This window comes from Plecotus auritus (assembly GCF_963455305.1).
Source record: "Plecotus auritus genome assembly, chromosome: 1".
Taxonomy (NCBI): Eukaryota; Metazoa; Chordata; class Mammalia; order Chiroptera; family Vespertilionidae; genus Plecotus; species Plecotus auritus.
In genome coordinates, this window is record NC_137770.1 from 11,545,132 (window position 1) to 11,557,745 (window position 12,614).

Sequence of the window (12,614 nt, forward strand, 5' to 3'; positions counted from 1 at the left end):
TTTAACTTTTCACTGCACTTCTGAGATGAAAGCATTTTATAATTTCTCTAGTAAAACTTTAGAAAGTATATGGTTTAATGGGTTTTTGTCTTCATAACTTTTAAAACTGTTGTACAATTTTCTGCATCATATTCATACAACCAATGCAAAAGAAAATTAAGCTTGAACATACCTAAAAATACTTTTGCAATATTTTAAATCTGTTAGTTTTAGTTACCAAATTATAGATAGATATATAAGTCAAGAACACAGAATTTGCTAAAAATTGTTTTGGATTAAAAATAAGTAGTTGAAAACATTATTATACTTTGGTAGTACACACATACAGTTTTTAGGCGTATTTGAGTAGATCAAATATTACTACTACTACTTTGTGCTGCTTAAACTACTGTCTACAGCTTAAGTATCTCACACTCCACCAAAAATAAGAAACTGTATATGTATAGTGAATTCACTATTCGTGGAAGCCAAGAAAATCACTGTTGGGATGTGCTTCTGACCCTGCCTACTACCTCAACCCTTTGGTGTGGTTAGTCAGGACCCAGAACGGCTCACAATGTTGTCAGAGTGCATGAAGGGCCAGAGTGCCATAAGGCTTTGTTGTACAAATGTGAAGCGGGCATTCCTGGGTAGGTTGATCTCCCTAGATGGGAGAACAACAGAGTACAGATGGGTTTCTTGGCGCACATATGAATGACAATGAATCTGAGAGGTGTATAAATGGTTACCTGTAGGTAGTCAGACTGGATAGCAGTAAGTAGATGGTCTTTGCTGAGCTCATAAAAAACATCCGAAGTCATGACCTGGGAAAATTCCTCACAGAGGAAATGTAAAGCTTGTCGGTGCACCCATTTAGAGCCATATGGATGAGAGCTCCACTTGAGGATGGCAATTAAGGTATCTAATGAGATGCTCTCAGCAATGATATCCTCACAGCCTAAAAAAGAAGGCAAATACTTCTTGAGATTAATCATAAATATTACTCAATGAACATTAGTGTGTTTGACACTATACCTAAAAGTAGCCATAGTAAAAAAGAACAAGGAGATAAATAAAATCTCATGGAAATCACCAAGACTTGGTGGGATGGGATAATAGTAAGTAACAATAGACTATGACTTCTATAGGAAATCTGCTGTTCCAGAGACAGATCCATAGAAAAGGCAGGGAATCCTCACAATTGTTTAAGAAAATAGCTATGTGAAAATCCCCACAATTTGAATACGGCACTAAAGTGGAGGATATTGAACCAAAGGGAAAGAAAATTAGGTAGAAATGATAGAGTTGTAGGAATTTGCCAGAGGAAGAATATGGATGACAACTGACTGATAACAAGAACCTGCACTTGCAAAGAAGAAGGTGGGCTATCTTCTATCTATGAACTATGAGGACATATGCTCTTTGTATCACCCTAATAAAAAAACTTGCCTTTTTATCAGAATACAGATAAAATTTTGCAGTTTGATGCTCATCTGGGATTAATTCTGGTGAATTAAAAAGAAATAAGTAGTTTAAATGAAAAGAAGAAAAGGATCAGGATCCTCGAGTGACTTAAGAGCTAGAAAGGAAGGGGAGGGGGAGGGGAAGGGGGAAAGGGGGGAGGGTAAAAGGGGAGGGAGAGGGAGAAAGGGGAGGGGGGGAAGGGGGAAAGGGAAGGGGAGGGGGAAGGGGAGAAGGGGGAAGGGGGGGAGAGGGAAGGGGGAAGGGGAAAAAAATCTGAGGCTAGCCAGCTATTTTCTTTAGGAAAGATCATTTCAAAATATAAAATATAAATAAAATCTGAGCAACAAAGATTGTAGAAGAGAAAATGGCTAAAGTTGGTCAGAAATTCTTCATAACTAAGTTTACTAAAAAATTAAAAAGGACCCTGATAATGTGGGGGGCCCGGGGGTGTGAGGGCTGTAAAAGATATAGCCAAAAGAAAGTACATCAATGAACTCCAAAGACTTCCAAAGCTCAAAATTACTGTGAGACTATGAAAGGTGAAGAGAAAGGTAATGAATCCCATTTTCAGGTGACAAATCATTAGTAGCCAATATAAACTCTGCAAAAGTAATGCTTCATTATTCCCTTTTCTGGTAAGGAGAATATCACAGAGAAATGTGTAACCTATCTTCTGCAGAACATTTAATAAAATACTTCCTGTTATTTCTAGATTGTTAGCTCCACAAAACGGACTGCTGTCTTCACTCTATCTCTAGCACCTTCTTTTCTTGTACATGGTATATGCTAAATAAAAATCTGTTGAATGTACAAATGAGATCTTTGCAGATATAATGAAGAGATGTAGATGGATGACAGAACAATGATTAACAGAACCATTTGTCAGTAGCACTGATTAACTTGGGGGATGCACTGGCAAGTCTCAGTTTTTGTGATGTTTATCAAGAACTTGAACAGAAGACATGGAAAGTATGCTTCAAAATCTCCAGATGCCCTAAAACTGGGAAACATAGTTAACAACCCACTAGATAACATGATTATAATTGGATAAAATGATGGGTCAAAATGAAGATGAAATATAATTAGGAAAAATATAAGTTCTATAATTAGATCAAAGAAAATCAATTACACAGTAGATGACAGGGGAGAGTTAGCTTAACTACCACCTACGTAAAAATAATATCTGGGTATTAAGTGAATGAATGTAAAATATAACATGGCTGCTATAAAGCTGAAGCAATATCAGACTTTTAAGATATAAGCATTGCCCTGGCTGCTGGGGTTCAGTTGGTTGCACGTCGTCCCCTGCATCAGGAGGTGGTGGGCTTGATTCCTGGTCAAGAGCACATGTCCTGGTTGCGGACTTGATCCCTGGTAGGAAGCGTGCAGGAGACAGCCAATTGATACTGTGCTCTCACACTGATGTTTTTCTTTCTCCCTCTTCCTTCCTCTCTAAAAATCAATAAACTATTCTTAAAAACAAAAACAAAAAACCATGCATAGAGTACTAATCAAAGGAATAACTTTGCACTGCTCCCCTGCAGGGTGTATGTTCTGCACTGGGCCCTGTGTTTTAAGATAGGGCACTAACAAAACTCCAGAATCCTCAGAGGAGAAAGTTTAAGACTTGTCATAGGAGAAAAGGCCCAAGCAAACAATATTATTTCGCTTATGTCTCTAAGGAGAGACTAAGCTATCTTTAACCCTTTGTACGCCATAAGTGTCTAAAGACGCTAAATTCAAAATATTGTGGCGTGTGGGGATGGTGTCTGTTTTGGATGCGTGGCAGTTAAGTGGATGGATCTTCGTGAGGCAAAGGAGAAAGGACTGACTTCTCTGTTGTTCCTAGGGCAGGTCCTGGGAATCAAATAGATGTTAAAAGAAGGATCTTGACTCAATATTAAGAAATATTTCTAATTTCAAGTTTCTAACAATTAGAATTGCTCTCCTCTCCTCCCCTCATAAAAAGGATCCTTATTGAAAAATGTAGGAGCAAAGGCTGACTCATCACATTAGAAACAGAAGACAAAAAACCCCTATACTAGATATGGAACTAAGGTCAGATGACATTTAGGCTGCTTTCGCCACAAAGATAAAGTCATTTTTAGAAAAATGTAACAGTAAACATAAGAGTAATTAAATCTAAAGATTAAAATTTAATTTAAACATTAAAATGAAATCCTTATAAAGAACACCGAGACCACCACAATAAAATCTGCATGTAAACACCACCCAAAGACATGAATATGTGCTGATGAGAACTGATAAATATGGAAAGGTTCTGAATAGTTCTTGTGGTTTTATAGTGAGCCTGAATACCACGCTGAGGAGAACAGGCCTCTCTCCCAGTAGCCAGTGGAGGACTTCTGTCAAGTCTGTTGTTTTAAGGTAGGCATTGGACTAGAATTGAGTATAAGTCAATCTGATAGATGTGTTTTGGAATGAAGCAGAGGAAATTAGAAACACACACACACACACACACACACACAGACCAGTAATTTAAAAGGATGTATCACAACCCTACTAAGCCAGGATACTGGCAGAGGTAAATAAAGAAAACTAATGATATTAACCTAGAGGTTTACAAAGAAATAAGACATGGTAAGAAAAATAATGGGTTTTGAAACCATACCGATTGGACTAGAAATCCCACTTTGACCACTTAGAACCAGTCACTTAACCTCGCTGAGTCTGAAATGTTCTCATTTGTGTTAAACTCCTAACTTAGGGTTATTATGAGGTTGAAATGAGACTGTACCCTTGACACCCTTCATTTATTCCAACATTCTAGAGTACCTATTGCCAAGTTCTGTGAATGCACAGCTCCTTTAACCACACACTTTCCTGGGTGATGTCATCTGCCTCCACGCTCTTAACTTGCACTGAATCCTTATGACTTTCAAGTCTACAGTCCCAGCCCCGAGCTCTCTAATTCCCAGACTCACTCCTTAAACTTCCCACTGAAGAGATCCACATGAAAATTCTGCAGACATCTCAAATTCAAAAATCATTAATTTTACTTGAGAAATCTAGTACCCCGTTTTTAGAACCTATTTTTTAAAAAAGAAGGATATCTAGCCCTGGCTGGGTAGTTCCATTGGATAGAGCATCATCCGGATATGCTAAGATTACAGATTTGATCCCTGCTCAGGGCACATACAAGCAGCAACCAATGAAAGCATAAATAAGTGGAACAACAACATATGGGTATTTTTCTCAAATCAATAAAATCAATCAATCAATATAAAGAAAGATATCTCATCTCCCCGGTCACCAAAGCCAGAAACCTGAGTACTATTATTGAGTCCTTCTCCTGAAGCCCATATGCAAGCTACCATCAATTACTGACCACCCTATTCTTATTTTAAATCCACCCCCTCCAATGAAATTGAATCACTATATCACTCATAAAAATTAACTCAAAATGGATTAAGAACTTAAATGCAAGACCTGAAACTATAAAATTCTTAGAAGAAAACTTCAGAAAATAGCTTCTTGATATTGGTTTTGGAAATGACTTTTTGGATGTGGCACTAAAAGCAAAAAATTAACCAGTGGGATATCAAACTAAAAATGCCTCTGTACAGAAAAAGAAACAATCAGCAAAATGAAAGGCAACTTACAGAATGGGAGAAATATTTGCATACTATGTATCTAATAAGGAGTTAATATCCAAAATATATAAGAAATTGATACATCTCAATAGCAAACAATCTGATTAAAACATAGGGGATTTGAAAAGACGTTTTTCTAAAGACATACAAATGGCCAACTAATACATAAAAAGGTGCTCATATCACTAATCATCAGGTAAATGTAAATGAAAACTACAATGAGAAATAATCTCACCTGTTAGGCCATTATCAAAGAGCCAAGAGATACTATTAGCGAGGATGTGGAGAAAAGGGAACCCTGGTGCACTGTTAGTGGAAATGTAAATTGATACAGCCACTACAAAAAAACAGTATGGAGGCTACTCTGATTAAAAATAGAACTACCATATGATGTAGCAATCCCTCTTCCAGGTACATTTATCCAAAGATGATGAAATCACTATCTCAAAGAGATACCTGTGTTCCTATATTCATTGCAGCATTATTCACAGTAGCCAAAACATGGAAACAACTCAAGTGTCCATCAACAGATGAATGGATAAAGAAAATGTGTTACAGAGGGTAAGGCAAAAGAAGATTTATAGTTGTGAGTATGCAAAACAAAGAGCTTATTTTTGTATTATTATTTATTAACTAGAGGCCCGATGCACGAAGATTCATGCAAGGATGGGCCTTCCTGGCTGCCGACACCGCCTTTGCTCTGGCCAGGAGCCACCTTTCTGCCTTTGCTCAGGCCCGGAGCCGCCTTTCTGCCTTCCCATGCTGCCCAGAGGCCCAGAACGGCTGGGGTGGTGTGGAATGCCTGCGTATGCAAATTAACCTTCCATCTTTGTTGGTTTAATTTGTATACCCATTCCTGATTGGCTGGTGGGTGTCGCGAAGGTACGGTCAATTGCATCTTTCTCTTTTATTAGTGTAGATTATTGTATTATTTTTCATGTGAACAACCATAAACCTACTTTTGTCCCACCCTGTATATATAAAATGGAGTATTATTCAGCCATAAAAAGAAAACTGCCATTTGTGACATGGACAGACCCTAACTGCATTATTTTAAGTGAAATAAGTCAGATAGAGAAAGACAAATACTGCATGATCTCATTTACATGTGGTATCTAAAAACATCAAACTCATAGAAACAGAGCAGAATGATGGGTCACTGGAGCTGAGGAGTAGGGGAAATGGCAAACATTGTTCAAAGGGTACAAACTTTCAGTTACAAGTTGAATAAAGTCCAGGGATTTAATGTATAGCATGGTGACTATAATTAACAATACTGTATTGTATATCTGAGATTCAGCTTTAATGTTCTCACCATAACAACAAAATGTTAATTATGTGAGTTAAAGGATGTGTTAACTAACCTTATTATGGCAAACACTAGAGACCCAGCGCATGAAATCGCATGGCCCCGCCCACCCGCACATGCCTCGCCCACCCGCCTGTTGCCCGGCCTTGACACCCTAACCTCCACCCAAAGCTCGAGCGCACCTGGCCCCGCCCCCGACCCCTCCGGCCACTTCAAGCTCTGCCCTCGGTCCCGCAAGTCGCCTCGGGCTGGTCTCGCCTTCTCTGGGCGCCTCCGTTTCCACCCCGTCTCTGGAACAACGTGGCGGCTCCGCCCCATCATGGCACCAGAGGAGAGCATGGAAGCCTCCCGCCTGTTGCGGAGTTTCAAGCGCCACTTCCTGGCGGTGTGTGCGCTGCACTCCTTCCCCTGGCAGGTGGGCAGCGGGCACGTGAGTGCAAGAGGTGAGTGGCAAAGGACTGGTGAGGGGGGCGCTACGGGCTCTCACCCCACCCTCCCCGCCACGGGATGGTCCTGCCTCCTCCAGGCGCATCCCCACTTCTGCCCCATCTCCGGAGCAACACGGTGGATTTGCCCCGCCATGCACGCAGCCTCCTGCTGAACAGTCGTTACAGTGTGAGGGTGTCACAACCATTAGCATATTAGCTCCTTATTATATAGGATTTTACAATCCATACGTGTATCAAATCATTACACTGTACACTGTAAACTTATATATTATATTAATTTTATCTCAATAAAGCTGGAAAAAAAGAAATCTATATTAAATCTATTCTCATTAAAAAAAAATAGACTGAGTTTTCCTAGGTTTTATTTCTCATACCCTTTTGGCTAATGTTCACAATTTGGTTAAGTCTGTTGGGTAGAGAGGTATCATATAGAGGTAAAGTCAAAGTGTAACATAGTTATCTACATGGAAATGTATCTTTTAAGTTTTAATAGTCTTAAAAGATTTCCTTGCAATAGCTAAATGCCAGAAGGCACTACTAATATTACAGATCTATTCCAAATATCTTTCAATATATTTTAAAAGTTATGATCTGACACATTCTCCGGATGGATGAATATAAAAGAAACTGGTAACACTGGTTACCTCTGTGAAGAGGATCTGAGTGGTTTGGGGACAAAAAGTTGGGAGGACTGGAGACTCTTCACTGAATACTTTTTTGTGCCTTTTTACTATCTGTTCAGAAAGTCAAATAATAAAAAAACAAAAACAAAAAAAAACATCAGACTATGGAAGTTGCTGTGTTTCTTCTCTCAGGGCTCAATATAAAATCAATCACTGACCACAAAATCCAGCAAATACTGGAAAGAAAATGAGAAGTTTCTCTAATTTGAGAACATTACTCCCTTCTGATGGGAAAGTGGTAATCAGCAAGATTCATACGGCTTGTGTGTGAAAATGTACACTGACTGATTGTACCCTTATTCTTACAGCTCTTGCCAAAATGAGTGAAAGGGGAAAGCAGACGAAGATGGGAAAGAAGCTGGAAACTCCTGGAGAATAACTTTTAGTAAATAAGGAAGGAGGCCGATGTACACAGACAACCAGTGATGAAGACTGACGTTTTCTCTTAAGCCATGAAAGGAAACCAACAAACAAAAAGACTACGTTTAAGAACCCTTAAGATTCTTACATTTCTTGAATGTTTACTTTATAAATTAATGTTCCCTAACACAGCACTTTTAATATTTATGCTTACGTGTTCTGGAAGGTGAGAACAGCATAATGAAAAGGAAAAGCATTCATGGGGATGTCAGTTCTCCGGCACAGGCATCATAAATAAGCATCCACTATAGTATAACTCAGGGGATCTAACTGTGATCTACAGGATGCCTGAACTCCCTGAAAGTGAACTCCCAGATTTGTATGGAACCACAAAAGACCCAGAATAGCCAAAGCAGTACTGAAAAAAAAGAACAAGGCTCGAGGTATCATGCTACCTGACTTCAAAATATACTACAGAGCTACGATATAAAACCACACATATATGGACAGATAATTTTCGACAAGGAGCCAGAAATGCCCATTGGAGTAAAGATATCGTCTCTTCAGTCCTAAATGGTTTGGCTCAATGGATAGAGTGTCGGCCTGTGGACTGAAGGGTCCCGGTCCAGTCAAGGGCATGTACCTTGGTTGCGGGCACATCCCTGGTGGGAGGTATGCAGGAGGCAACAGATCGATGTTTCTCTCTCATCTCACTGATGTTTCTAACTATCCCTCTCCCTCTCTGTAAAAATCATTAAAATATATATTTTTTTAAAAAGATAGTCTCTTCAATAAGAGACTGGGAAAACTGGAAAGCCACATGGAAATGAATGAAATTGGACTGCAGTTTGTCCCCATGTACAAAAATTAATTTAAAATGGATCAAAGACTTAGACATAAGACCCAAAACTATAGGTCACATAGAAAAAATATAGGTGCCAAACTTATGGACCTGGGTGGTAGAGAACATTTTATGGACTTGACCCCAAAGGCAAGGGAGGTAAAGGCAAAAATAAATGAATGGGATTACATCAAATTGAAGAGCTTATGCACAGCAAAAGAAACGGACAACAAAACAAAACACAGCCAACCAGATGGGAGATGATATTTGCAAACAGTAGCTCCAAAAAAGGTTTAATTTCCAAAATATATAAAGAGCTTATAAAACTCAACACCAAACAAGTAAACAATCCAATCAAAAAGTGGGCAGAGGACCTGAAAATACACCTCTCCCAAGAAGACATACAAACAGCCAATAGATATATGAAAAGACTAGAGGCCCGGTGCACAAAATTCGTGCACGGGGGAGGGGGAAGGTGTCCCTCAGCCCAGCCTGTACCCTCTCCAATCTGGGATCCCTCGAGGGATGTCCGACTGCCCATTTAAGCCCGATCCCACCAGTCGGACATCCCTCTCACAATCCAGGACTGCTGGCTCCCAAATGCTCGCCTGCCTGCGTTCCTGATTGCCCCTAACCGCTTCTGCCTGCCAGCCTGATCACCCCCTAACCACTCCCCTGCCAGCCTGATCGATGCCTAACTGATCCCCTGCCAGCCTGTTTGCCCCTAACTGCTCCCCTGCAGGCCTGGTCACCCCTAACTGCCCTCCCCTGCAGCCCTGGTCCCCCCCAACTGCTCTCCCCTGCAGGCCTGGGTCCCTCCCAACTGCCTTTCCCTGCAGGCCTGGTCGCCCCCAACTTCCCTCCTCTGCCAGCCGGGTCACCCCTAACTGCCCTTCCCTGCAGGCCTGGTCGCCCCAACTTCCCTCCTCTGCCGGCTTGGTCACCCCTAACTGCCCTCCCCTGCTGGCCTAATCGCCCACAACTGCCCTCCCTTGGAGGCCTGGTCCCTCCCAATTGCCCTCCCCTGCTGGCCATCTTGTGGTGGCCATCTTGTGTCCAAATGGGGGCAGGATCTTTGACCACATGGGGGCAGCCATCTTGTGTGTTGGAGTGATGGTCAATCCTCATATTACTCTTTTATTAGATAGGATAGAGGCCTGGTGCACAGGTGGAGGCCACATGGTTTGTCCTGAAGGGTGTCCTGGATCAGGGTGGGGGTTCCCTTGGGGCGTGGGGCGGCCTGGGTGAGGGGCCTGTGGTGGTTTGCAGGCCGGCCACGCCCCCTGGCAACCCAAGCAGAGGCCCTGGTATCTGGGGTTTATTTATCTTCTACAATTGAAACTTTGTAGCCTCCTGCTTGCTCTGTGGTGGCAGCCATTTCTGTTGGAATTTATGTATCTTCTATAATTGAAACTTTGTAGCCTTAAGCGGAGGCCAGGGCTGCAGAAGCTTGGCTTCCTCCATCGACGCGGGCAACCCTATCCTCCTGCTCTTTCCAGCTCCGTGGCTGCCGCCATTTCTCTTTGGATTTATGTATCTTCTATCATAGAAACTTTGTAGCCTTGAGTGGAGGCCTAGGCCGGCAAGGGCAGGCAGAAAGCTTGGCTTCCTCCATTGCCAGGGAAACCCAAGCCTCCCTCCTGCTCTCTGTGGCTGCAGCCATCTTGGTTGGGTTTATTTGCATATTCACTCCTGATTGGCTTGTGGGCGTGGTTGTGGGTGTAACAAAGTGATGGTTAATTTGCATATTACTCTTTTATTAGATAGAATGTTCAACCTCACTGACAATCAGGGAAATGCAAACTAAAACTACAATGAGATACCACCTTACACCAGTTCGAGTGGCCATTATCAACAAGACAAGTATCAATAAGTGTTAGAGAGGTTGTGGAAAATAGGGAACCCTCATTCACTGCTGGTGGGAATGTAGACTGGTACAACCACTACGGAAAGCAGTCTGGCAATTCCTCCAACAATTAAAAACAGAGCTACCACCCTAACCGGTTTGGCTCAGTGGATAGAGCGTCGGCCTGTGGACTGAAGGGTCCCAGGTTCGATTCAGGTCAAGGGCATGTACCTTGGTTGTGGGCACATCCCCAGTAGGGAGTGTGCAGGAGGCAGCTAAATCGATGTTTCTCTCTCATCGATGTTTCTAACTCTCTATCCCTCTCCCTTCCTCTCTGTAGAAAATCAGTAAAATATATTAAAAAAATAAAAATAAATAAAAATATAGCTACCATACGACCCAACAATCCCACTTCTGGGTATATACCCAAAAAACTCGAAATCATTTATACACAAAGATATATGCACCCCTATGTTCACTGCAGCATTATTCATGGTGGCCAAGAGTTGGAAACAGCCAAGGTACCCTATGATAGAGGACTGAATAAAGATGTGGTATATATATATATATATATACACAATGGAGTACTACATGGCCATATGAAACAATGAAATAGCGTTATTTACAACAACATGGATGGACATTGAGAACATTATGCGAAGTGAAATAAGTCAAAGAGAGAAAGCTAAGAACTATATGATTTAACTCATATGTGGAATATAAAACTGAAACTTATGTACACAAACAGCAGTGTGGTGATTACCAGAGGGAGGGGGTGAGAGGAGAAAGACATCCTGAGGTGACAGGAGAAGATTTGACTTTGGGTGGTGGGCACATGGTCCTATATACAGATTTTGTAAATTAGTAATCCACACATGTAACCTTTATGTTTATGTAGACTAATGTCACCCCAATAAAATTTAAAATGAAAAAAAAAAGGAAACAAATGAACAATACTAGAAATAGGAAAACAAAAAGGCTGATATAACAAAAATAAATAAATAAACAGCTTTTAAGATCTTAAAAGAACTGTGTGTCTTATTTTAGGACTACTGACATCAAAAGTTTTGATCAGTCCATACAACTAACTATTCGGTTTTATTGTGAAAGTCATATCCTATCTAATAAAAGAATAATATGCAAATTAACCATCACTCTGCTACACCCACAAGCCACGCCCACAAGCCAATCAGGAGCCAGTATGCAAATCAACCCAACCAAGATGGCTGCGGCCACAGAGCGAGCAGGAGGCTTGGGTTTCCCCAGCAATGGAGGAAGCCAAGCTTTCTACAAACCCTGGCCGGCCCAGGCCTCTGCTCAAGGCTACAAAGTTTCAATTATAGAAGATAAATAAATCCCAACAAAAATGGCTATGGCCACAGAGCAAGCAGGAGGCTTGGCTCCGCTCCAGGCTACAAAGTTTCAATTATAGAAGATAAATAAACCCCAGATACCAGGGCCTCTGCTTGGGTCGCCGGGGGTGTGGCCAGCGGCAAACACCACAGGCCCCTCGCCCAGGCCACTCCACGCCCCAAAGGAACCCCCACCCTGATCCAGGACACCCTTTAGGGCAAACCAGCTGGCCCCCACCCGTGCACCAGGCCTCTATCCTATCTAATAAAAGAGTAATATGCAAATTGACCATCATTCCAACACACAAGATGGCTGCTCCCATGTGGACACAAGATGGCCGCCACAAGATGGCCAGGAGGGGAGGGCAGTTGGCAGGGACCAGGCCTGCAAGGGAGGGCAGTTGGGGGCGATCAAGCCTGCAGGGGAGGGAAGTTAGAGGTGACCAGGCCAGCAGAGGAGGGAAGTTGGGGGCGACTAGGCCTGCAGGGAAGGGCAGTTGGGGGGGACCCAGGCCTGCAGGGGAGAGCAGTTGGGGGGGGGCCAGGTCTGCAGGGGAGGGCAGTTAGTGGTGACCAGGCCTGCAGGGGAGGGCAGTTAGGGGTGACCAGGCCTACAGGGGAGGGCAGTTAGGGGCAAACAGGCTGGCAGGGGAGTGGTTAGGGGGTGATCAGGCTGGCAGGCAGAAGCGGTTAGGGGCAATCAGGAAGGCAGGCAGG

General features: G+C 42.3%; 1 protein-coding gene across 1 annotated transcript in view; it reads right to left on the bottom strand.

Annotated features, from left to right (window-relative positions):
* BTBD7 (BTB domain containing 7) overlaps window positions 1-12,614 on the bottom strand; it is an 84,269-nt gene that overhangs the window by 27,372 nt on the left and 44,283 nt on the right. The window contains exon 4 of the mRNA XM_080657007.1: window positions 729-937. Coding sequence (XP_080513133.1) covers window positions 729-937 — 209 coding nt within the window. The remainder of the gene's footprint in view (window positions 1-728; window positions 938-12,614) is intronic.